General features: G+C 41.6%; 1 protein-coding gene across 1 annotated transcript in view; it reads right to left on the reverse strand.

Moving 5' to 3' along the window:
- Window positions 1-9,368: 9,368 nt before the first annotated feature.
- efna3a (ephrin-A3a) overlaps window positions 9,369-27,069 on the reverse strand; it is a 56,392-nt gene continuing 38,691 nt past the window's right edge. Inside the window, exons 2-5 of the mRNA XM_069176410.1 lie at window positions 19,583-19,884; window positions 19,220-19,285; window positions 17,424-17,501; window positions 9,369-11,738 (exon numbers count right to left, since the gene is read on the reverse strand). Of these exons, the coding sequence (XP_069032511.1) occupies window positions 11,620-11,738; window positions 17,424-17,501; window positions 19,220-19,285; window positions 19,583-19,884 (565 nt within the window). The 3' untranslated portion in view covers window positions 9,369-11,619. The remainder of the gene's footprint in view (window positions 11,739-17,423; window positions 17,502-19,219; window positions 19,286-19,582; window positions 19,885-27,069) is intronic.

The following is a 27,069-nucleotide window of genomic DNA, read 5'->3' on the forward strand; positions in this document are numbered from 1 at the left end:
TCCATCCAACTCACTAATCCCTTTGATTGTCTCCAGTCTGTTGGAGTGGATCCATTTTTCTGAAGTGTAAATCAGCAGGATATCAGTTAAAGAGCTGGTTTGAGGGGAGCGGCAAACGTCTGCGTTGATTTTATTGGTTCATATTTTAAATGAAAGCCTCCTGGTGCACCGTGGCTGACTTTGCATGGGTTTTACAGTACGAAACACACCACGTTGTACCACAGCGTTACGTGCAGCGCGTAAAGTGAAAGTCATCCATTATTTCGGTCCCAGCCTCCCTCAGTGTTTACTGAAACTCACAGATATAAAGGCAGGGGTTTGATTAGGCACAGGTGTGGCTCATTAAAGGCTGGCCCTCTGCTGGCTTCTCACCAGCAGTCACGCTGCGTTCACGTCATGTTGGGTTTACCGTAAACATAAGCTGCAAGCTGGGGAAAACCATCCATCTGTAAGTAGGACATGCAACAATTCGTGAACAATGCAAACACATGCAGATGTTACCGATCAAAAATAAGAAAAATGGTTCGACCAACCGCAAAAAAACTATGAAAATGCCGTTGATTAATAAAAATAGCTTTTCATTTGTGCATTTCCAACACTTTCAAGTTTGAGCAACAAGATGTCAGTCTGTTGTTTCACTTCATATGAATACGTACGTCTGTGTTAACATGTCATTTTTCATCGCGACTGCTTGTTGTTGCAGCCTGCCGGTCTCATGTGGCGCTCACAAGACTAAGATAAAACTTCCTGCTGAAACCAGCGCGTAACTGTCGATGAAACGCGATGAAAACAATGACAACCTATAAACACAGATTGTTTGCGAAAGCATAAATGTTTTCATGAAATCATGTTCTGTATGTCTGTGTTTCATTTTCAATATTTTGGAATGACACAACATGTCTGTCTAAATTTGCATCAAAACCAGAAAAAAAAAATTGAAACCGAGAGACATTTGTAAAATTAGCTTGTCAATATGACATTCAGGAAAAACATTGCCTGAGGGAAGTGAGTCAGGATACCTTGTGACATCTGAGGCAGTCAGTTGAAGTAAGTGGATTTGACACATGCTCACATAAGGTACAAAATATTGTTATGAAGTGTGGCAAGCTTTAACTTTTAATAAAATCCCCCCTCATCAGACGCAGTTTAGCAAGTTATGTGTCCAGATATGACAAAACCAATGCGTCACTCAGCCTACATGATCCTATTGAGTTGAATTTATATTAATGCAGTTGATTCATATCTTTAAACTGAGACATTTATGATTCCCATATCATAGGCTGAATCCGACAAACATTGTTGACCTTTGGCGTTACCTCAAGGTTGACGTTTCATATGAATCTCCATGCAATTTGGTACAAACAATAATGTTCCGCTCAGGATTAATCATAATCACCTCACTGATACCGTGTACTCTCCTGTCATCTGGTCAAACTTGTACTTTTCCACAATAGTATAGTTTCTGATGGAATACCTGCCAAAGTAATGACATTCCCATTAGCTCTACATCTGTGTGTTTTATTCATAGACTGTGTATAAAAATAGAGTTTGGGTCTGAAAAGTGAAGCCAATGCAGAAATGCCTTAAAGTGCAATACCACCGAGGGCCACTAAGGGGCTGGTTCCAAAAAAAACCACTGGCTCCAGTTGACTACCATTCAAAACCTGTCAACTTTGTTCATAAAATAAAAAGTCGATACGTTTGTTTTCACAAGTCATAATGATGTCATTTGCTAAACCAGCTCCTTCTGATCAGTGTTTTGGTGGTCCTTCTGAAAATGATTCCATTCTTGGGCTAAAAGAGAGGTGTGTTTTGGGCGTACCTGCTTTAATTGACATGCCTGTGGTGCCAGCAGGTTTCCAGCAGAGATAGGCGCTCAGTTTCCTCTGGTTCTCAGTCAGATCAATCCCTCGCTCCTCCACAGCTCATCCGAATACGGTCAGCTATGTTCCAAAAAAAGAAAATGCCAAACTGGGGGCTTCGAAATCTTGTTTACCTTTCAGTCCAAATGAGTTGCTTGACTAGATTTTGTGTGTATGCGTGTGTGTAAACACGAAGAAATGTGGCTACTTTATCGGCGCCCGAGTGGAGCAGCTCGAATGTATCAGTTGATGGCAAAGTGATGTTGCTTCATCTGTGAACTCTGAAAGAGAGAAGTTGAGAGTCAGGATTCAAAAGAGAGAAAACATATTTGGTAATGAAATATATCCTCTTTGGGCTGGATTTCTAGTTTTGTTTACAAACCAGACAACATGCACTCTCCTCAGTGCTTTTGCTATATTTAAACACTCTTCCTATCAATCCCAGCAACAGAAACTAATGTCTTGCATTAGCTAATTTGAATCCTAATGAAATAGATTGAAGAAAAATCCTTAATATACAAGACTTATTTTTGTCAGTCGTCAACATCCTGAATTGTTCAGCTCAACATGAATACTCTGTCACAACATCTTTTTTGGAGAGAGGCATTAGCTATTCCTGGACTAAGGTTTTGACCAGATGCCCAGATGGGCACACGGACACATCTGCGCACATGCACACGCACACGCACGCACGCACGCACACACACACACACACACACACACACACACACACACACACACACACACACACACACACGCGCACACGCACAATGTCTATGGCTGTTTGTGTGAGTTGGTCCCCAGCTGTTGAGTGCTGTGCAGATGTAACAACCAGAAATGAGGGATTACAGCTAAATCTGGAGGGAGGGAGGAAGAGGAGGAGGGTGAGGGTGATTAGAGAACAGTGTGGAGACTGGAGGGAAGCTACTGTCAAAAACAAAGACAAGTGTTAAGGAGGGTAAGCGAAAAGGCAACCTGATGATGAAAAGATTAGACCCAAACGATGAGAGGCCACAGGGTGAGATGTACAGGAAATTTGAGAAAATGTGACAAAGCAAATGAACAGATATTTTTCAAACAAGCCCGGAGGGAAGGAAAAAAAAAAAAGGTTGTTGTTAGAAAGAAAAAATACCCCCCTGCTGAGAATAATTTCTCCTTCTTTTGCCATTTGACAACAAATTCATTTATTTCTTTGACTTATGTCACAATACCAAGACAAAAATGCATTAATGCATGCAAGAAGAAGCTGCAGTTAAAGCATCTTAAATTAAATTTCACATCCATTTATACACTCGCATGTATGCAGCCAGGATCTTTTCCCTCACAGCATTTCTGCAAAAGAACAGTGCTGCTGTGTTTTCAACAATTCATAAGGAATTTCATCCTCTTAAATGGAGAAACAGATAATGGTTTACATTAGAAAAAAGATGGTTTTCGTGGATATGCATGTAAATGTAATACATATAGAAGATCTCAACTAGGGCAATAAAAACCTGGTTGTTTTGCTGCCTCATATCTACCTCTATTTCTTCCAGCCCAGGGTTACAGTCAATGCCCTCTTTAATATTCAAAGCATTTTCAAACACACACCTTGACGGCGAGTACTAGAGGCTGATGCAGCTGGCAAATGTGGTCTGTTTTATATTCTGTGATAACTTTCCTCCACTTGTCAACACATTAGTCAACTGATCTGGAGAGGATTGGCTAGAGCCCAAATTAATGTGCGCAAAAGCAAAGCCTCTAGGAAGCTTAACGCTGTTCTAATTAAGATGCACATTCACATTTTCCTGCCTCTTTTAACAACATGTCAAAGAAAGTCTGTTCATTAAAACCTTAAATTAGTGGGCTGTCATTGTTAAGTGCAAAGTTTTCATTTAATTTAGGCCCATTATCAATAAATGTAAGTTTTTGCTTATCTCAAGGAAGCTACAATGTTCTTGCTCTCGGGTTTCACATTTATATTTTATCACGACTCTTGTTGCTCAGAGGGCCAATCAGCAGCATTAAAGGGACTATTAATGAAATTGAATGCCATCCCTGCAGATCCCTTTCACCCTGAGTGCAGCATGTATCAGATCAGCAGCTGTGAAACGCAATAAAGCGAACGCTGACATATCACACTTGTTAACTGCCTTGATCGCTTGCGTCTCCAGTGCATTGTCACACCATCCTCCCCTTTCTTGTCAGTATCTTTTCCCCTATTTCCCAGGGGATCAAATGGCGTCTTTTTGGATCCCAAAACATCTCCACACCTCTCCTCAGCTCAAACCTCCACCTGGGTCAGTTTCTGTGTGTGGAGGAGGAGTGCTGCCTCACAATGACCTGAAGCTGTGGGAGTGTCAAGTCAGATCCAAACTCCTGAGAAGATTTGAAGAGGTCCCATTAGGACACTTTCAACCAAGGGAGCATGGATCTTAGCTATCACCTGTTTCAAGGCGAGCAGGTACATTTAATACAGCTTTGGATCTAAAATCATTATGGTTCACTCAGTGCTCCGAAAGTCACATTACAGGAGGATTTTTTCTGATCACAGAATCAATAGATTTGTTGCCAGTCCCTGGGCGCTTAAAAAGTACGGTTAGAAGTGTAATGCTCAACTTTAACTGTACTTAAAGGGATAGTTTGACACTTTGGGAAATGGACTGCTGCGGAGAATTAGATGAGAATACTGATGCCACATTCATCTGTATGCCAACTAAAGCAGCCAGTTAGCTTAGCTTAGCAGAAAGCAAAGATGACATTTTTTTTCTTCAGGGGATAATGAGCCAGATTATGTTTTGTCTGAGTGCAGGGATGTCCTTGGGGTTTCTGTAAAAGGGCAATTTGTCATATTATGCTTTTGAATGAATTATATAAATAAGATCAAATGTGTTAATTAGAGGGGCTTAACTAGAGCTGCTGGAGGGTAGATGATGAACAGAGCCAGGGTAAAGTTTGCGAAGCTAAACTATCTCAGCAAGTCAATGAAACATCAGCATATTTCCAAAGATCTTGAACTATTCCTAAAAGTACATATTTGAGGGATTTCCCCTTCATGACAGTTTTATAACATTTGTAACTTCAAGGTGCTTTAACAGAACACGGAGTCCTTTCTTAGTTATTTGTGTTTTACTGTGATTACGTTGATATTCTAAGGTACTGTATTTTCTGTTTAACAAATGTAAGCTCTTGAACATCAAACAAGTCAGACAGCGCCAGTTCAGTACAATTCAGTGATTCAATCACTCAGGTCATGTATTAATTGTATTATATAACATGAAAAAAAACGTTGTTTTAAAGCCTCTTCCACAAAGCCAGGAAGGGAGTTATGGCATGGGAAAATATGGAACCTTTAAAATAAAATAATATTTAAATATATAAAGTCAGAAATGTACTGGCACCAGCCTTTAAATACCCAGATGTTACCTTTTTAAGTGTAGAATGTCTGTAAACTCTAAAATTCACAAGAAGAAATACAGAGGTCGACTTCAGTTTCTTCAACAGTTGGCATGACTCTGGTCTTTCTGAAACCCGTACATGTGAAACGAACATTCTGTCTGTGATATCAAAACATATTAAAAGAGCAAAAATCTTCAACAAAACTGTCCCCCCGTGTGCAGAGATTATGATAAGAATAAACTTTGATTTCCATGTTGGCCAGAAATAGTTGGCATTATGATACAGTCATCACCTCTGAAGCAATATAATCCTGCAAAGTGTAGAATTTTTTTTAGTACAGTAGGTCAGCCATCTTGTCAGTGTTTACGTAATATACAATATTAAGCAGCTATTTCTATTTTGTCCTGTGTGGGCTTCATCAAAGTTTGATTTATATTTAAATTTCTTATCTAATTCAATATGTTGTTGTTCATACCGAGTGTCCCAGAGCCGCCTCACTGGCACCATTTAACAAATATCAAACATGGGCAGCAGTGATGGCACACGTAACTCTTGAATGAATGAAAAGAGATCTCATTAAAGTGTTACCGAACAGCAGCTTTAGTCGTAATTTAAATCTGCTTGATTGAGATACCAAAATCTATTCAGGGCAGGGATCACGTAATTCAGAAATCAGCTCAGTGCTGTCGTTATTGTTTTTCTGAATATCTATTTTATTGGCAGACATACTTACAGTAAATCTGTTACATATTGTTTTCAGATGTCCTGCATGTTTTATTCTGTATTTCTCACCAGGAGAAATATGGAATGTGAGAAAGATTTGGTGACATCTATGGGTGGAAAGTTGTTTAGCTGGTTGCACATTGATCTGAGTGACACACTCCACATGACATCTGCTGTCTGCCAACATGTTAGAAATGTTTTATGTCTCATTAGATTTCTTTCTTGAAGCTACAGGATCTGAGAGTACATATGACTAGAGAGCACAGGAAACTGAAACCAGCCTTGTTACATGTATACACAAGAAATTCATGGTTGCACATAGACTGTAGGTATTTCACCTCACTGTCAAAAAAGAATCCAGATATCCATAGAAAAACTGCAGACATTTTTTTTCCCCACAGCAGGCAGGGATAGAAAGAAAAACGGAGGGGAGCTGCCGAATGCAGAAATGTAATATGCTTAAGATGTGCAAAAATGCAGGCGTTGAATGGTTTAAAGAACACAGAGAGAGGTTTGGTTCTGCAGCTACTCTGGATTGAAAGCATCCAAGAAAAAGAAATACCACAAATACAAGCTCAGCATCAAAGAAAATGGACAGTGAGAAGTGTGAAGCATTTTCTGTAAATAGCTGACTCTAATACATGTTTTCCTGCTCCCTCTGCTTAATGTGGAGCTGCCATAGACCTTAGAATTTATGTTGTTTTACCATGTTTTTCACTTGTTTACTCAGATCCAGCTTTATATTGATCAATTCCATGTTTTACTTATATAAGAAGGAATCATGTATAAAATTAAAAAAGGAATATGTACAAAAGGAAGGGAGCCTCACTGTGCTGTTTAATTCAAGTGGTAAATCAAGGAAATCAGATGAGGCATAATTGAGTGCTTAATTAACTGATCAAATGAGAGATCTTAATGAAAGATTGGGTGGCACTGATTCAAACAGAAAAGAAACCAGGTCAGTTTAGTCTTACCAAAGTAAACCCATTGAACTGATCCATTCTGAGGACACCAGGGAGAGGGAGCACATCCGTCTGTGGAGAGCTGAAACATCCTCTCTATCCATCCTCTGTGAAGCAAATAGTTAACAAATGGACATCATTTAACATGGATGCAGCTCTGCCTAAGAGTGGGCGCCTTTCTAAAATATCCACAACAAACACAAGCAAGCTCATAAGTGAGGGAAGAGCCAACGCAAACATGACATCTCGAGATGTGCTCAATCTGGGATACACTGTATGTGCATGCATCATAAATCACAGGAAATGAATTGACATAAAATTGATGGGACAGTTGCTCAGAGGAAGCCTCTGCTCTCCAAAAAGAACCAAGCGGTCTGAACTTTTCTACAGAGCACCTGAACAGACCCAAAACACTCTCCATCCCAGCCCTGAAGCATGGTGGTGGAATACGTGGAGATCTGGGCTTTTCTTTCTCTAGAGCTCATCGAAATTCTGTGGCTCGACATGAAGCGAACAGGTTGTGACAGACATTTATCCAACCTCATTCAAGTGGCTGAAGTCTGCAACAATGAGTGAGCAAAAATCCCAAAGCATATATGTGAGACTGATTATTTGTTATTGGAGACATATCATTCACATAATTTGTCACAAGCTATTGTCTGAAAGGGTTCACATATTATTTTACATATTAAATCAGTGTTTGTTAAATCAATGACTACAATTAAAATATTTGTTTGTTTCTTGTGCTAAAACACTTAAAGAAAACGAGCTATTGTCAATTACGTAATTTTTTTGGGGCATAGACATTTGAATGAGCCACAACTCATCTTTATGACTCAGGAGTTTCCACTCAGCACTTGAATGCTGCACTATTCTCCGTGATTTTCTCATTGATGTCCTGAGTTATAACAAGTTCTCTGTGGAAAAGACATCTGTTTCATTGTTTGGGCCAGACGGTGCAGCTTGTCAGGGGAATTGCTTCTTGATGGCACAGACCTGCCTGTGCTACAGATGGCTTATCTCACAGTAAATGATTCAGAAAACGATAATATGCCTCCAAACAGAGAAGAGGTCATCTCTTTCGGGTAATGGAATGTCTTCCTCAGTTAGAGTCTGGACAGAGCACTTGGTAAATATCCATTTCACGGTGGAAACATGAAACTCTGTCAGCTGCTCATGGAAAGGTAGGCATCTTTAATCCTCTGGCAACACTCCTGATCCTCTCATTTGAATAGTAAGCAGATCAATTAATGTTTCAGTTAGGCAAAAGCAAAGCATAAGCTTTTCCAGGGAGGAATTTAAGGTGTAAATATGACAGTGTTAATTCCCTTACATAACGAAGCACAGACATCCTCGCTGCCAAAAAAACTAAGCAGGATGATTTACTGAAAAAATAAGTTGTTAACTTGGGCCCCGGAGCAGGAGCTAAAACCCTTCCACTGTTTCACGGTGTCAAAACCCTGAAACGTTTATGTGCAAGTCCAGACCTATAAAAAGGCAGGAGACTGTAAGCCAAGACCTACTGTAATATTCAACAATTATCAGTCTGTCAGCTAAACGCACAAATGTCAGACAGAATCAGAAGCTGTTCCCTCACAGCGGAGTCAAACGGCTGTGAAACAGACATTAATAGACGCGATCACTTCACTGTAACCTGCTTGGGTAAGGGTAACTCACATTATGTCAAGTAAATTGTCAATCACACAAAGTACATCAAATTAATTTGGCACAAGCCCTCAACACACACACTCTTTGACCTATGTCTGGAAATGAAAACCAAAAGCAGACAGCAGATTCTGCTCCACTTCTTTCTCTCTTGTGATTTCAGGCCTGACGTGTAACATCAAAGACAAAATCTTATCTGCCCCCTCAGTCCTTTTAGACATGGACATGGCTCCGAGAAAGTCCCTCCCGATTGTCAGCTCCTTTCGGTTCTGCGTGCAAAGATTAGAAAGAAACTGACTGGAGCAAAGGGAAAAGAGAACGACATGGAGAAACAGATTTGTGGAGACGTGAATGGCTTGCAGGTGTTTTTTTCTTTTCCCTTTTTTTTTGAGAAAAAGGAGAAAGAGGAATGGATCGAGGGTGAGATGCGGAACCGTGACTTCTCCCCCCACCCCCCAATGCTGTCATTTTATTTTATGGCAGAAAAAGTGTTTGTGAAACTAAAGCGAGGTGCTGAGAAGATAGGCCATGTGGAAAGGAGCGATAGTTTTATGTGCAGCACAAGTGTTGTCTGTTTACACGTCTGCTCGGGACCAACATATCTAAAAGTGGGGTGTGAGAAAACAAGAAAAAGAGGTAGTGCACAAGAAAACCAAACGAGTGGGTGCAGGGTGAGTCAAGGTGAAAGTTCAGATAAAGAGGGAATATAAAGGGGAGCAGAAATTGCGTAAAGAAACAACATAATCGGTTGGTTAAACATTTCCAAACAAATACAGAATTTAAATTTGCAAAAAGATTTTAATTGGCATTGTTTTAATCATTCTTGGTTCAATTTACAGTTGTTTATTCATTCTTGTCAAAGGTAAACACATTTCTTGTGGTTGTCTTCAACATCAGTAAATGCTTTTTGCCCGCTTCCCAAACCCTGTAACATAAAGTAACATTACAGAAGAGCATATTCTCTCATTCACACTTGCATATTCAGATCCTACAAATGACTCCTTAACAGGGTACGAAATTTCTAAATGCCACATACTTGAAAAGCGCGGACAAACACATTCTACATACATACGCACCAGTGTGCACACATATGTTTTTCCTTTTGCTCGCACACACGCACACACACTCGTACACGCATGTGCACACGCATACACATTCCATAACCGGCATAAATATACATTACAATGCTGACTCCCTCGGTTTGCGAGTGCAGCACTTGAGGAATGCTGCACTTCTATCAACATCGACTCTGTCTGTGCAATCACAATTGGTTTATGACGTGCTCTTCAGCAACATAATCTGGTTAGCAGTATCTGTTACATGAGAGTGGGGTTACTGAGTGAACTTCCCTACTGATTAGTCATAACCAATAACCCTCTCTTTGTGTCAGGTTGAATTACATCTATTTATCTACACAAGCAAAATGCTGCAGTAAAAATTCCACTGTTTAAAAAAAACAATAAAAAAATGGCACAATAGCTTATTGAGCAAAGGCCTACGAATGCACACTGATAAATTAGGTAGATAAATAATATACTTTAATGTTAAAATAAATACTTGTAAAAAGTAAATAAATTAAAAAAGCACAACATTGTAATCTGATTAACGCCAGCCTACGTTGTCCTGTATTACAATATAAAAAAAAGTGAACTTCTCTTTATTTGCACATTCACACGTGTTTCTGTTTTTTTGTTTTGTTTTGTTTTTTTAACAAAATGGCGGCAGCGTTACTTTGAGAGTCAAAGCACAATTTCTCCTCAGGCACCTGCCGCACTTTGGCGACTGTATGGGGTCGTTCCCGTGGTGACTGTGACAGCTGTAATGGCCATCAGCATTGGTAGGCTGTGAACCTCTGAAGTGGAAAAGGAATAGACAGGGTTGTCTGGGATTAACAGGGGACTTGATGCTGAGTTTTTTTTTTTTTTTTTTTTTTGAGGAATTATAAATTATTGGCATTCTGAATGACTGTGCTGATTGCTGCGAGGAGAAAGGTTTGACATCTGGAAAATCTATGCCAAGTGCTGAAGGTAAATGCATTGGAATAAAACACACATCTACCACGTCTAAGTGCCGTCAAATTACTAGTCCAAGGTCTGTATTTTTCTAAGGTTGTTACAGTGTGAAGGCAGGAAATGCAGACAAAAGACTAGTTCTAAGAGGGCACTAGCTACCTTCTAAGAAACACAGGCTTTGCATCTGTACCTATCACAAAGCCAGGGGTATTTTTGATGTCTGGAGAAAATGGATTCTTGAAAAGCCTGCGGATATCCTCACAAAGTCTTTCCCTTTCTCTTGGGCTCTTATTTCCCGCAGCTCCCTCTCACCAGTGTGAAAACATTCTTCAATATCCTGGACAATGTCAGCCGTTCTCATCATCGATCGACTATACAAACATCCTGTATAGCCCACGTTAAAATCAGAACAGCTCCAGAGTCCATCTTGCTCCTTACTGCATCAAAGTTGGGTTTAATACATCAACAAACATACTGGGTCCGTGGTCCAAGGCCTAAAAATCCACAGCAGCGTCCACTCTTGCCACAGTTACAAAAATTTTGTTTTTGTCAGCTGAAGACAGTGCAGCTTAAATTACTCAGGTGATTTAATATCCATGCTACAATAGGAGTGTGTAGTCTGCACCCAACTCAATACAAGTCAGGTTTCTCATTTACACCAGGTGTGAGAGCAGCACGCAAGTCTGATTCTGAATATCGGTTGTGGTTGTGGTCTCCATGTGGTCACCACACCTGCATGAAAATGTTGTGGTATTCATGTGACGATGATGTCCAACAACACACGGAGTGTCAAAACACACTGGTGTAAATATGACAGCAAAAAGGCCTCTCTTTTAAGTCCAATGAGCTAAGTTCAAGATTTTTTCCCCCCGTATCCTTTTGATTGTGGTTGTTGCACCTCCGCTTGATTCACTTCTGTGTTTTTGTCAACTTTCACATCATCAAAAACTGGGTGGATACAAAGCCCTTTGGACAAGGCGGTCCAGCTATGCATGAAGTGTCTCTCAGCGACAGTCGCTAGGACAAAAGGACGGCAGACACAAGCAGCATAGCCACGGTGAGAAGAAGGCGGTCACGTGATGGGCTGCTGCCACTGACACTTTTCTCCAGCTTGGGAACTTCAGGGTTAAATTCATCTGCAGAGCAAAGAGACGAAAAAGAAAAGAAGAAAGTGAGAAAAGAGAAGAGTGTGCAACAGCGAGAGAGATAATGTGCGTGTCTGTGTGTGTGTGTGTGTGCCAGAAAGAAGGAAACGAACCATTACTACATTATTAATTCATCAATCTAAAGGAAGTGTGTGATGCATGCAAATTGTGCTTCAACTTATGCAGAGAGACATGATGCAATTATCAACAAACCACCAATTATCATCAGCTACATATGGCCGTTTCCCCCCGTGGGATGGAAAATTAAAAACACTTTTGTTTCTGAGCTGTTTTATATTTTTCATGTATTCCTCACACTAATGATGTTTTTATCCTAGAGGGATTTCAATCAAACCAAATTACTATGGCCTTGCTATTGATTAGACACAACAGAACATTAGCTTGAGGGGAAAGATGGAAAAGAGCTGGAGGAACACATTTAGTAATATTTGGTCAAAAGTGGATTAGTGAGTCATTATGTTCTGTCTTCACATAAAGCTCCCCATTGTATCCAGAGAGTTATTACGTATCAAAATAAAGCCAGCGTTTACACATCCATCACAGTTTCAGGACAACCTGGGTGAGCTGCATTGAGATCTATGAAGTACAGAGGAAAGCTGCAATTTCTTACTGATGTTAGTAGCAACAGCCGACATCAGACATGAAAGATAGATGTAGTTGATGGAGATGATGGTGTTCAAAGTGTGTCACATTTTAAAGTTTAAAGCTTTAAGATGTGACCTACTTTTCTTAAATCGCATCAATGGTAAATTAATCTGGGTTAAAAACCTTAGACATACGAGTATATATCTATATATATAGATATATATACACACAAATTGCAGGCAAAAGCTGACAAAATCATATGTTTTGTCATTTCATGTTGTCATCATGATATCTCTGTGTAAAAGTTTCAGCAGACATTTCCACGAAACTAAACTCGCTTTTAGTAGGAAAAGCATGAACCTGAGCGAGCAAGACGTCTTCTTCTGTATCAGTGCAATGTTGAAGATAATTGTCTGGAGTTTTCTAAATATAGCCAGAACAGTCTCTGGCTGTGTGTAAAAACAAGGAAGATGATAACATAAGTGGTAGAGACAACAGTGGCCTCGCAGGTGACGGTTGATGAATGCAAGGAATTTTGTTTTTGCCGTCTCTATCTGAGAGCAAACCATCCGACCGCTCTGGTTTGTCCTGGTGATGTGTGACTTGAGCCCACGTCAGAGTTGTTTTAAAGGAACACGAGGCATCTGTCTGCCCTGATGACACACAACATTGACATTCACACCGCCGTGCACCGGGGATGAACTCGGACATTAAACACTAAGCGAAGGCAGGATGGAGAATATAAACCAGCACTGCCTCAGGTGGGACCCACAGGTCACAGCAGGGCCGTCAAACCATGTGGATTGTCTCTCCAAAAGGTTTCATCAGACAGGTTTCTGAGCTGCAATGCACAGTCTGGGACCAGAAGAAGAGACATGCTGTCCCCTGTAGAAGAAGAGGGCCCTTCCTCACCTTTAAAATAAACAAGTACATCTCCACAGTTCATTTGCTTATTAACGGGTTCTCACAGACCTGTTTGTGGGCGCCAGGAGCTTTGACGATCACTAAGCCGCACAATATGCACCACCTCAAAACCACTTGCTACTTAGGGAGGCCGGCCTTGGAAGATGAATGTGGGGGACTTCGAGGGCCTCAGGCCATAACAAGTTATCAAAAGGTCCACAGTATGACACTTATCACAGTACAATTGTGGGATACAGCAATCAATTTCCAAGCGCAGAATCCGGTGCAGTCTTTTCTGTATGGGGTATAACAACAGACGGGCAGGCAAAGTAGCTCTCCTGGCCACAGTAAAACGCCCAAGGCATTTACAGTGAGATAAGAAACATCAGCTCTAGACTGTCGATGAGAGGAAAAAGGTTGTCTGCTCTGATAAATCCTTGTGCCAGCTAAGCCACAATGTTGGTAGACTCGCAACGAGGCGTAAGCAACATGAGGCAATGGGCCCATCATGCACGCCTACAGCTCTACAGGTCAGTGGGGGGAGGCATAATAATGTGGAAGAGATTCAGAGGGCTTACAGTCTGTCCAAATAACAATCCACTGATTGTTGTCATCAGTAAAACCGCCAGAGAAATGACCAATCACTCATTAACCGTGAGCAATTCGACAACGTACTGATGTTTTCAGTTAAACCTGTTTTGAGACCAGGAAGCTATTAGCCTGGTGTCAGATCTCTGAATCGCTGCCTACATTGATATGTTCACTGATTCTAATCAGGGGTTGTCATTCTCCTAGTAGCTTCCTAAAACATAGCAACAAAAGAAGACATCTAGCATGGATGACACCGATATACCTGTACAAGTCTTTTTAAGTTAACTTTCAGAATGACTTGGTCAAAATATTTCTTCTACTGTCATGAGTTAAATTGCTACTAACAATCACTAATGCAGCTTCTGTGTCAATTGAATATGTTGTCAGAACATTAGTGATTGGTTAGCACAATACAAATAAAACAAAACAAGAGAAAAATGGCTACCATGATTGCTGTGTCAGGCTGCATGAATGAATTTATGAGGTCAGGAGGCTACATGTCTGTTGTTAGTCTGCTGCTAACACATGGCATCTGTTAACAGCAGCAGCTGTCACGTTTGTGAACGAGGGTTTCAAACGAGTTTACAGACTGAACATATCGGAAGAAGTATTGAGGAAATCTGCATAAAAGAAGACACAAAACAGATGAAACAAGTATTTTAAATGTTAATTTATACATTTTAAACTCTGTTTCCGGTTGTATTTTCTTTTCTAACCTACTATATACAGGTTTCAGCCTTTAGCCCTCCTCTGTGGCTGCAGATACTCAGGTGGAAAGTGTTTAAGGACAAGTATTTCACACATGACTGAATGTATACTGAGCTTTTGCTTTTGCTACAGGAAACTAGAAACTTATGATTGGCTCAAGCAGGAAGAGGCAATACTGATGCTGAATCACGTAGCGCATTTATGGAAATACTGGTAGCCATTTGCAGTAAAAAGCTGTACCATAACAAATCTCTGCTATTCATAATTCATGTTTGAATACATCCACAGCTATAAACAGTGGAGAGGTGAGCTGAAAGCAGTTTAAGGAAGTAAACATAAAAATGGCAAAATCCAGACATTTCACACTTCATGAATAATGTTTTGTGTTATGCAGTGGACTCATAATTGGAAACACTTTTTAATGGGGAAAGAAAAGCAAGCAAATCAGACCATGTGACAGATTGTAAATAAACCAACAGAGGCAAAAGCGATTCGTAAGCACTGCTTACATGCAGATTGCAAATGGTATCAGCATGTTGTTTCTCAGATGATAAATTGTGATGAATGTTAATGGCGGACAGCCCGGATAGCATTTTTATCGTTGCCCTTAAATGTTCTCTTCCAAGTAAATTTGGCTGACCTGGGGATTTGTTTAAAACCTGTATGTTATGTTTCTTGTCTGACATCAGCAACGTCTCGGTTTCCAGAGCTCGGCATTTATTACACAAGAAATAACGTGTAAAACTTTGACAATGAGACTCTAGCTGTCAAAGAGCCAATGTATCCTTTAAACACCGTGGTAAATAAGGAAAATGTGACGCAGGAGCAAAGCTAATAATAAAGAAACGAGGATGACAGCAAGCCCGAACATATGTGAAGAGCGATGGAGAGATCTGTTGATGCTCGTCTGTGGGCTGGTCTGGTCCTGAGGGTGAGTCAGAGAGTGGGAGTCCAGCGGTCAGCAAGGCCATCAGGGCAATGGCTTGTTTTCAAGTGTGTGTGTGTGTGTGTGTGTGTGTGTTTGCGTGTTTGCGTGTGCATGTGTGTGCATGCCCTGATTTTGTTATTCCACCAAATGTATTCAGCAAAATGCATCACAAAGCTCGAGGCTATGATTTTTTATGATTCCCTGCCAATGTGTTTTTTTTTTTTATATATTAAATTCTACGTAAGCTTGGAGCCTAAGTTACTGCTGAGCAATTCGCCCACCACTGTGCTTTTCTTTCTTCCTCTGCCCCTTCTCTCTGCACTCCCCCTTCTCTGCCCCCACTCCGGTTTTTATCTCTTTTTCTGCCTCACTTTGCCTTATCTGTCCTTTCAGTCAGACATTCTCCTGCTGCAATTCTCTTTCACTGCCTCCTTCCTGTCTTTCATCTCTCTGACTTTCTCTGTCTCTACTTTGTCTCTCCCTCTCTGCCTGCCTCTCTCTCTGTTTTTCTATTTCTCTCTTTTCTGGCTTATCGCTCTCTCTGAAGGTACTCATCGCTGATGGCTCAAGAGCTCTTTTCATTTCGTCTCTGTTGGTCTCAGTTTCCATCCCTGGCAGGTCACACTCCCTTAGCCCTCGTCATAGACTGCCTAGAGCTCCCAGAAACAAGCATACTAAATGATTGCCAGCAAGAGGCTTTTGTTTGAGACGGGGATGGAGAGAGAGAAAGAAAAATAGAGGGTTTATGTAACCACTCAGCTGCACAATTGACTCGCTTGCCGACATGCTTTCTCCTTAGGTAAACATGGACCTTTCATTTCTTACAAGACCTCTACTGACCTTGTGTATTTTCCACAGAGGAAGAAGGAAGGTTTGACCTGTGTGAGGGGAACGTTGTAGGGGATTTGTGTTGTTCTTGTTTTACAGATTACCACATTTGAAGATTGTTAAAAACAACAAATGATTATTTTCAGATTTTTCATTCTTTAACAAGACTGTACTAGTTACAAGCTGAGATCTGGGAATCTGATCACATAAAAAAGACAGGAAGACAAGCTGTTAGATACGGCTTTCAAAGCCAAACTTATTTGGAAGAGAAGGCAAACAGTACAATTATTACCAAAAGAGTCCATTGTGCACATCCCTCATAATTCACGGACTTGGAGCAACAATGACCTGCTGTACTTCCCTGAGTTGAAAGCAGTTTTTCTGGTTTGACGACAGATTTTTACTGAGATTGTGAGTAAGACTTTATATAATCTGGCTAAACAGTTTATGCTCAATTTGATACTTTACCTCAGTGTGTCTGCATTGCTGTGCATCAAATAGCGCGCTCCTTTTTTTTGGTGCTCCCTGAATTTGTAATCTGTATTCCTCACCGTGTGGAAACTCATTAAAATCATTTTTATGTGAGATAATGTGAGGTCAGAGACTGCTGTGTAGCATCATATCTGAATTAATGCAACCGATAGGGGAAACAATTAATCTTGCAGCGACACTGACGAATGAATGGTGTAATAAGGTCAATACTGAGGCCCATTCTTTTTTCAGTGTATTGGCTCGATGCTTCCACATTACTTCTTGGGATTGTTATATTATAACGAAAAGAAATGATGATGAAAATGGGACCAGAAATATAATAAAATTGACACATACCGCACAAATACAGTATGTAAGAATACAGTATCGCTAAATCCCTGAAGCTGCCGTGTTCATGGTCTTGTCCTTATTGCACAACTCTCAAAAGCAGAAAATAAAGGTTTTATTCATCGACCAGCTATGACTTGTGGATTTTCTTTTGCCAACCATTGAATCAAAGAACTAACAAATGCTTGGTTCTTTTCCCACAATGATTGGTACACAAATCAGGCTTTGCAGCCAAAGCCAAATATTGACCTGCATCTGGCAACTGGCTGCCGTTCATTTTCAGAGTCACTCACCGAGGTTGTGTATTTTGATGTTCGGCCTGACTGTGTAGTCGGGAGAGGTCTGACTGGACTCATCATCTGCCTGGGAGACTGAGAAACACACCACACACACAACAAACACAGAGATACAGAGAGAAGAGGGAGATTTAAAAAGCAGAGAACAGAAACAGAGATATGAGAGAGAGAGAGAGAGAGAGAGAGAGAGAGAGAGAGAGAAAATGAGACACAGACAGGAGGAGAAAACACATTAAAATGACAAGACTAAGAAAAATGTGTGATTTAGGTACCATTAAACTGTGTACGGTTATAGTACACAGTTACATGAAAACATGAGTTAGAGTACTCCTGCAACAGAAAATGAACGGAGAAATCCTGGACTGTGAATCCCATCTGACGATTAAAAGCATTTGTAACTGGCAGACAGAAATCATTATTACATTTACTGTTTGTCTAGACATGGAATTATAATCAGTCTACATTGCCAAATTATCTGCAAATGAATGATGTGTGGGTTTGTTGATGCGTATACGTCTGCATTGTTTTTGCTTTGTTTTTCTTCAGCTAAATATGTGTGTCTGTGTGAGCCTGTTACTGTGATGCATTGCTAGGAGGTTAAAATAGCTTTTACAGAAGATGTACACAGATGCTGGTAGCAATCAGTTCTGCAACTCCTCGCAGATGTAAAGCGTATTTCATGAATATTTACGTGGCTTTCTTGTTTCAAAGTCTTATGAGGGCTAAAGTGGGAGACACTTGGAGAGAATGAAAAGAAGGCAGCTGAAATCAACAGCGGCTTTGATAGCAGGGTGTTAAAATGACCTTGCGAAGCAAAGGTTGTGGATCGTAAACCGGCTAAATGCACCCTTCCACACGGCAATTCACGCACACGCACACAACATTAGAAAAATTTACGGCTGACTTACGACCATGTGCAGACAGACACACACGTGTTCAAACTTTAAAAACACACACACACACACACACACACACACACACACACACACACACACAAACAAACACAAATAGATGCACGCAAACCGAGCCAAATGCAGGCGTGGTAGCCACATCAATAGATTAGCACTGACACTGGGATGGGAGGGGGGCGGAGGGCGAGGGGGGGGTGTTAAGGTGATGTGTACACAGGGGCTGACACTGGCCTGAGTGTGGGATGTATTAGTGCTGACAAGGTTAGAGGAGAGGGGGAGCCTTTCAGCACTGTGCTGCCTGATCAAAGGCCTGCAGGGGAGAGAGCAGGCTACCGGGGTAAAAATAACACACACACTATACAGAGCAGCAGGCATCAGAGAGCAAGAAAGAGAGAAGAGATAGACAGAGAGGGAGAAAGAGGAGGTGCTCAGGAGAGTTGTGGGAGAGAGGTATGAGGAATGACAGAGGGAGAGGAGGGCAGAGAGAGCTGCTCCTTGCAACTGAATCTATTTTTTTTTTTTTTTTGGTCATTTTACATCTTTTGTACGGCTTCGCGAGAGTGTGTCCTTTACAGAGAGAGAAGGAGCATTACCGTAATAGCACCGAGACAGAGAATAACATTAAGCCATCACTCTCAAAGCACTGCTTCCAGGGAAAAGACGGCACCATCAAAACCTCGCCAAAACACCATGAGACAGAAAGGCCTTTCTCTGAGACGAGACTGTCAGATCTTAGTTTTTCCTCTCCCTATCTGCCTCTTTCTGTTTCTCTGTGTGTTTTTGAGATACAAAGAGATAGGAGGGGAAGTAAAGTGACACAGAAAGAGCAGAGATGCTACACAATGACTGGAGGAGACATGTGGAGCTGAGGCAGAGTCTCACCAGTGGAGCAGCAGACGAAGACCCTCATTCTCAGGCAGCTGTGGCCGTGGTGGTGGGTGGGCGTGGCTAAGACAGAGAGCAAACACACAAAACATGTCAACCATGTGCCCTCTGCAGGCCAAAGTACCCTCAACAACCAGCTGTGTAAACTGCGGCAGTGCATATGAGCTACTGCCCGTCCTCAGCTGAACTTCCAGAATCTATTAGCAACACCCACACGCCGTCAATACATGTGGGTGACAGCAGCTGAAGAGCGGCTCCTCATTATAATCTCGGATCAAAATATTGGATGTGCTGCACCCTCAGGCATTTTTTCCTATCCATCACAATATACCAGCGCTGGTATTTGTTGGCCTGACTCACAGATATAGTAGTACTCCTGGCCCACATTGAACTCGTAGCCCAGCGAGAAGGCGCTGTAACGCTGGAACTTCTCAGAGAACTTGATGGGTGCGTGGGGTGCGTGGGGCCGGTTGCACTCCCAGCGTTTGAAGCCCAGCTGGGGGTCACAGGTGCGGTAGCCACGGTAGCTGACCATGTAGAGGATGTACTGCTCGGCGATGACGCGCTCCAGCGTGCCCCGCTGACTGGTGTTGTAGTGCGGGCAGTAGATGTCCAGATAGTCATTGACGCTAACCTGCACCGTGTATCCCTCCTTTCGAAGCCTGAAATAAAAACACAGACAGAAGGTGATTAGAAAAATTCAACAAAGACAGACATAAAGAAGAAAGCAACCGAGGCCGCAAATAAGTGTTTTCCTTATCGACTAAAGGAATAGTTTTACATTTGGAAGCTTGTTGTAATTGTGAAGGTGCCAAGTACTCCGGGAACTCACTTTTCAGCCAAAAGTAGTTCTGCACAAAACGTCCTGGAAAAATACAACTTGTTTCTCCACTTTACAAACAAACAAGACATAACATGGTGATGATGAGTGAACATGAGCAGTACTTGCAGGTGGAGACAGGAATCAGTTTGCTCATTTGATTTTCAGCAACTAAGCAAAAAAAGCAAATTTCCAAGTATTTCTTCAAGTTCACAGATAGTTAGTTTCCTATTTAAATATGTAATTGCTCAGTACTCATAAAATTGACATAGCTTATTTTTTATGACCAAAACACAGACCTTTAATTCACAATGATGTGAAACAGATAAAAGCTGAAAATCTCTGCGAGACACTGAATAATCAACAGTTTTACTTTAAAAAATGATCAATTACTTTTCAATTAATGATCTGCCCATCGACAAGCTGAAATGAATGGACTAATAATTTCAGCACTATGGTTAACACAATGCAGTGCAAAGAGGCTGTAGAGGGATGGATTTTTCCCTCAGCATTTTAACACCTTTTTTCTTCAAGAGATGAACTATCACATCTTTGTCCTCTGCATATAAAAACACACGGTTTTTTTTCTTCTGTTAAATGCCTCGTGACGAGTGCTGAGAACCGCGCTGAGAATGATAATCTGCACTCCTGTCTTCCCTCCACCCCTAAGCCAGCTCGAGGCCGGGTCATTGAGGTGGAAGTAGATCCTGTCCGTGGCGATGTATGCTCTGGCCGCAGGGGAAACGGCCTGAGCACTGTACATATCATGGACCAAGCTCCCCTGGCAACCGCTGCTGATGGACGAGCAGGCTGTTAGCAGCTAAAGAAAGCACTCAAAGCTGGAGCGTGTGTGTGTGAGATGTACATGACGGTACAGTAACCCTTTAGTTGATTTAAAACTCCTCACCGAACAACCAGGGGGATGATGTGATATGATTTCATGTACAGCTGCCATGCTGTTACCTTCACTGTTTATAATACTAAGTATACTTATTATGTAAATTACACAATCTGTAATTAGACAAAGTAGAAGTCATTAGAAGGGCTCCTGCAGGTGAGCTGATGAGATGGGAATTGTCCTCGGCAGCAGTGATGTGTAACCTGCACCGACGGGCTGCAATGACTCATAAGCACCATTAGGTGGAGGTATTGTGCTGTGTTATGTGCGCAAACCTCCCCCTTTATGGGCAAAGTTCCCCTCTCATCCTCTGCACCCATTTTTTTTTTTTTTTTTTTTTTTTTTTTTTCCCCCTCTCGGTTGTTTCCTCTTTCTTACACATTATCTGTTCCACACATACAAAGGAGCCCACACTTTCACATAACCAGCGCTCACTGTGCATACGTTGTGCGCGCGCGCGCACACACACACACACACACACACACACACACACACACACACACACAAACACACACACACACACACACACACACACACACACACACACACACACACACACACACACACAGCTGGCTCCCACAAACATGCGCACGTGTTACTCGGTCAGGCCCCCAGAGAGATTATCATTCAATTACAAAATGAAGATCAGAAATGTCACAGCACCCTTCGCTCACTCTCTCTCACTCTCTCTGTCTCACTGTGGTGTTACAACTGCTCCTTTTTCTGGATCCTCTCCTCCACTCTGGTCTGCTTTTTCCCCCTCTCATATCCATCCCTTCCCTTCTCTTCATTTGCACACATGCTGAGGCAGATGAATATCAGTTCTCTTAACCAGTGTTCTTTTTGGGCCATCAATCTTATCTGTGCTTTCTATCCCCGCTGCTAAGATGTGAGATGACAGACTTTTGTTTTGTGTTGCGGGAAGAAGACAACACAGCTATGCTTCAAAGGACTATATTTAGAGAGGGGGGTTGGTGGAGGAGGAGGAGGAGGGGGAGGAGGAGGAGGGGAGGAGGATTGAGATGCGGGTGGGGTTGGGGTACGGAGGGGTAGAGATAGATAAAGAAGTACAATGGGTGTGGGATAGGGAGAACGGTAGATAGAGCCGAGATGAAAGTGCGAGATAGATGGTGTGCTGAATATGAAAATATGCGCCGAGGAGAATCCTGGATGCGAGTGGCGTGTAAAAAGTCAGGCAGACTCACAGTCATTGAGAAATAAGTGAGAGGACAGCGGTGTGCGACAAGAGAGAGGAGCTGAACGCGAGGAGACGAAGATCAGGGGAAGAGAGTGCGTCTGTGTTTGAATGCTCAATAGTATTTATGGATGAAAGGCTGCTGGGCACTGCTGAGACAGAACAGCGAACGCAGTACACCTGTCAGCAAAGCATTTGTGCTTGAACATTTACTGGTTGGACGGACGGAAAAATATGCAAAAGTGTACATGGGAGGCTACTGAATTTAACCATATTTGGTGCATCCGTGTGGTTTGAGTGGATAAGCTGGGGATAAATGTACCGCCGTAGTGATTTATTTCACTGAATCATTTGTAGATGAATGCACTGATCATTAAGTCGATAAAATGGCAGTGAAAAATGACCATTGCAATCTCACAAAGCCAGTGGGACATTTTCAAATTGCTTCTTTTTTTTTATTGAGAATGTTTAGAATTTAACTCTGTATATAACTTAAATAATTCTTGGCATGTGATTATCAAAATATCTACTATTTAATATTCTGCTGTTCGACTAACTGTTTCTGCATTAAACAAAGACGCAGTCCTGTTACTTTACTGTTTACTGTTTTGGTTATCACCTCAGCCTGACCAGCCGTGGCTACACAGCAGGAGGACCGTTTGTTCCAAAACATAGTCCGCAATAGAGGAGGCGCGAGAAGAAAGGAAAAGGAGGAGGAGGAAAACGAGGAGAAGGTAAGGTGGGGCAGAGGAGAAAAACAGGAGGAGAGGAGGCTGAAAGGGTGGAGTGAGAAGAACGGGCTAGCTGGGCGAAAGGAGGCGGGGGATCCCTCTAGGTGTACACTGTTATATAAGCAGTCCACTTAGTGGCACAAGACAAAAAGGTTGCGGGGCAGAGAGGAGCAGAGGGAGGGTGGGGGGGGGGGGGGGGGGGTGAAAACAGATTTAATAACTTAAGGAAGGGGGAAGGAGGGTGTGGAAGGGGTGAGGGAGGAAAACACATTGAATGATGACTACGGAGGGAAAAGGCACAGAAAGGGAGGCAGAGGCCGAGACAGAGACGTAGTGCTCCCCAGGGATGAACATATATGTGGTAAAAGTGCTTTAAAAAAAAAAAAAAGACTGATGGCTCTCATTCGCGCGTTGTCTCTCTTTTCCTGCAGCCCGTTCCCTTCATGCAACTCTCGCCCTCTCTTTCCGCTGTGCATTGTCTCTGTAGCCGGTTTTGCTGTCTCATCATCATTTTCCTGAGTGGGAGTGCGCAGCTAGTTAGTAAAGGCTGCACAAGCTGGTGAAGACTGCCAGGGGAGGCAGACAGCAGGGGAGATAGAGTGAAAGAGGAGGGAGGAGAGGAGAGGAGGTGGTGGTGGTGGTGGCGGTAGGGAGGGGGGGGGGGGGGCAGACAGAACAAGCAAGGAAGAATGAGACAAAGATAGCACCACTGCACCCTTCACATCTGCGCTAAAAAGAGTCTTTGGAGATTACTGATGGTAATAAATAACGATGGTGAGGTAGCGCTACTGTGGAAGACACTTACAAACATACAGAAACACAGCGTTTATAGAATAAAAAAATACATAAAAAATATCAGTTCTCCCATTAAAAACTAAGACAGGACAACACTATAATGAATCATTTGTGTGTTATGGGACAATAAGGGATTACTAATTACAGTAATGTGATTACTTGCTCTGTGGAAAGTAATGTGTAATTTGAAATGACATTACAGATACTAGGGCGGCACAGCAAAAAAGTTCAGGGTTCGAATCCGGGCCTGGGCCTTTCTGTGCGGAGTTCGCATGTTCTCCCTGTGCCTGCGTGGGTTCTCTCCGGGTACTCCGGCTTCCTCCCACCATCTAAAGACATGCGTCTCAGGTTAATTGGTGGTTCTACAAATGGCCCTTAGGTGTGAATGAGAGTGTGAATGGTCTTTGTTTCCGTCTGTCTCTATGTCCTTCACCCTAAGTGAGCTGGAATAGGCTCCAGCCCCCTGTCCCCGTGACCCTGTTCAGAATAAACCGGGTATAGATAATGGATGGATGGATAGATTACAGATACAAATATCTCAGTAAGAGATTGCTAGTTATCCTATTAAAAATGCAATAAGTGATGCAACTATTTCAAGAACATCATCAAAGTAATGAAACTCATTACATTTGTTAACTTTTTGCTACTCTTCCACAAATGTTTTAAAGTGAGCAATGAAATTGAAAAGTCCTAAAAAAAATTTTTTTTACGTAAACTAGGCAGTGTAAACCTCAACAGTACAGTCAAACATTTATTAAAAATTCTTCAATATAACTCGAGTTAAGATTAAAATGTTTTGATTTTAAAGCACAAAAAACAAAACAAATCACAAGTATGGACATCACAGGTGACTGCAGTAACAGAAAAATGTTCCCAGAACCTCAAACCAAGTCAACATTCAGGTAAACTCAATGCTGACTGATGATAGGCTGATAGGCCTACCGCCTTGGCGCGGTTGCATAGAGCAATACAGATTAATTTGATTGACAGACGAGAGCTGGTGCAAATTGAAACAAGAAAACCATTCAAAAACAAAGCGCATACTGCCAAACAAATGGGGTCTTTATGAGATTCCTGCCAAAAGATGCAGAGCAACAATGATTATTATATTCTATATATAAGCTTTGTATCAAAAAAAAAATATGTTCGCGTATGACCCCTTTATACGCACCAATATCTTGAATTGTAACTTGAATTGAATTACATATTTTTTTCTCAGTAAATGTAACTGATTACAATTACTTTTATTTTGTGATTTTGTAACTCTGTTTCAAATGTAACTGATTACAGTTTTCAAGTAACTTGAACATGAGAGATGTCAATCTTTTATTGCTTTGCATTTACTGAGCTTAAAACTCAAACCGACATCCAGAAGAATTTTTGCAGGATTGCATAAAAAGGAAAGAACAGATGCGTAACCGCTGCTGACTTTCAAGGAGAACAATACTGCCACAGTATTTGTTTATTTTTTTGTCAATTGACAAGAATGGATATGAAAGTCTAAACCCACTGAGGTATTCTTCACTGTCACAGAAGTTACTGCTGTTTGTTCTGCTGCAGGTTCGTCCTACATTACCACCAGAGGCTCCTGCTGTTTTCAAAAATCTATTAAAAACAGCTGGAAGAGACAAGTTGTTGCTTTTGACAAAGCTTGCAGCAGAAAAGAGAGTAATAGCTTCTGACTGTAGAGCGAAGCACTTGTGGTTTTCACAGGTATTCATGCTGATGGGTACTGGAGAGAATAAAATTACACCAGTATTATCCTTTGCAAATGCACATTTCAACAACTGTTAGGGGCTCACTTTCATGGAATAATACCAATCATACATGAAAGCAGCTTGAAAGCAAAGTGCTTTCATTTTGTCCGATACCTCGCAGTTTTCAAAACCTTGCTTTCTTTCAGCAGATAAAATCAAAATCAGAAAATGTCTTTGCTTTTTGTGCTTGAACACCGACAAAGCAATTATGTGCGCTTTTCTGCGTCCAAAATACCACAATAATGTTAGTATGATTAAATTTATAGAGGACTTTTTGGATAAATGCACAGACAATCACACTATACACTGACACTATCAATGTCACAACAGAGGTTTTTTTTGCCATTACTGGTTTCCAATACGGCTGCCATGAAAAATTTTGTAAACGGAACCTTTTATTAAAGTCATGTTGTATGTGTTGTGTGCCTCTGCAGTGTTTGCGAGAGGTACACGGTGTTTTCTCAGAGTCGTAGAAGCCTCGCTTTGTAAAGATGAAGTCAGCATGGCATCGTCATTGATGACCTTAAAAAACACGCTCTCTGGGGTAATCAACATCAGCCTCATCAGGAGGATGAACTACCGAGGCACGAAATGGCATGACTTAAATGCAATTCACCAATCATCTGTTTACCACCAACAAGCCTCCTCCAATCAAGTCCTCTGGCAGGGACACGCTCGACTCTGCTGTTTTTCTCTGTACCTCAGCACCAAAACTCATTACTCGTGCACGCACACATGCACACATAAGACACACACACACACACACACACACACACACACACACACACACACGAACGCGCGCGCACACAAAGACACACACAAACGCTATATCTCCTGTGAGTCGTCACTGATTGAGTTAACGCTGCAATTAACGGCCCGGTTTACAATGTTTCGATCCAAAATGGAGGATTGAGGGAGAAACAAGTGCTGAGCCAGTTTGTGGGAAGAGGCAGACGCAGCAACTCTCTTCTGGTACTATTAGACCGCTGGGAGTCATCCGCCGCTTTCCTCCACCACCTCTGTCCAGAGAAAATTGAGGAACATTACCTTTTCATACTGTATTTACTCATTCTTCTACAAAACTCCCCACATATATTCTCTGATGTTCCACCTTCGCTTGCTTCATTTGAAAGGCTCTGCCATGTTGATACCCTTGCCTTTATTTATTGAGGGATGTTTTTATTTTGCAATACATGGCTAACATTTACAGATATCCACATATAGGATCTATTCTGTGAAGCTGCAGTGTTCATGTATCGAACCCACTTACAATAAATAGTTCTGCTAAGGTGATTAAAAGTCTCGGTCAAGGACACTGACAAAATTTACCTTTTCATACCAATCGCCTTAAGAGCAGTTTATCGACTCAAACCAATCAGATGTCAGCGTTTTTAATCACTGACTAACCTTTGTGTTGGCACAGCATATAGCTTTACATTCCACATAAACCAAACATCAGCCTGCAGCAGGAGCTACAAGAAGGGATGTTTTCGAATAAACCGATGAATGACTCAGTTGTCGTAATATCCACGGTGTGCAAAGATCTGAGATTAAACACAGAAAATTGCTTGGAGACACTGTCTGCTCTGCTACAGAGAACTACTGAAATGCCAAAGCTTTCAAATGAATTAATAATATCGGTGATTAATAC

This window comes from Embiotoca jacksoni, unplaced genomic scaffold (genome assembly GCF_022577435.1).
Source record: "Embiotoca jacksoni isolate LCO1_2020_lvr unplaced genomic scaffold, fEmbJac1.0.p SCAF_7, whole genome shotgun sequence".
In the NCBI taxonomy this organism is placed as follows: Eukaryota; Metazoa; Chordata; class Actinopteri; family Embiotocidae; genus Embiotoca; species Embiotoca jacksoni.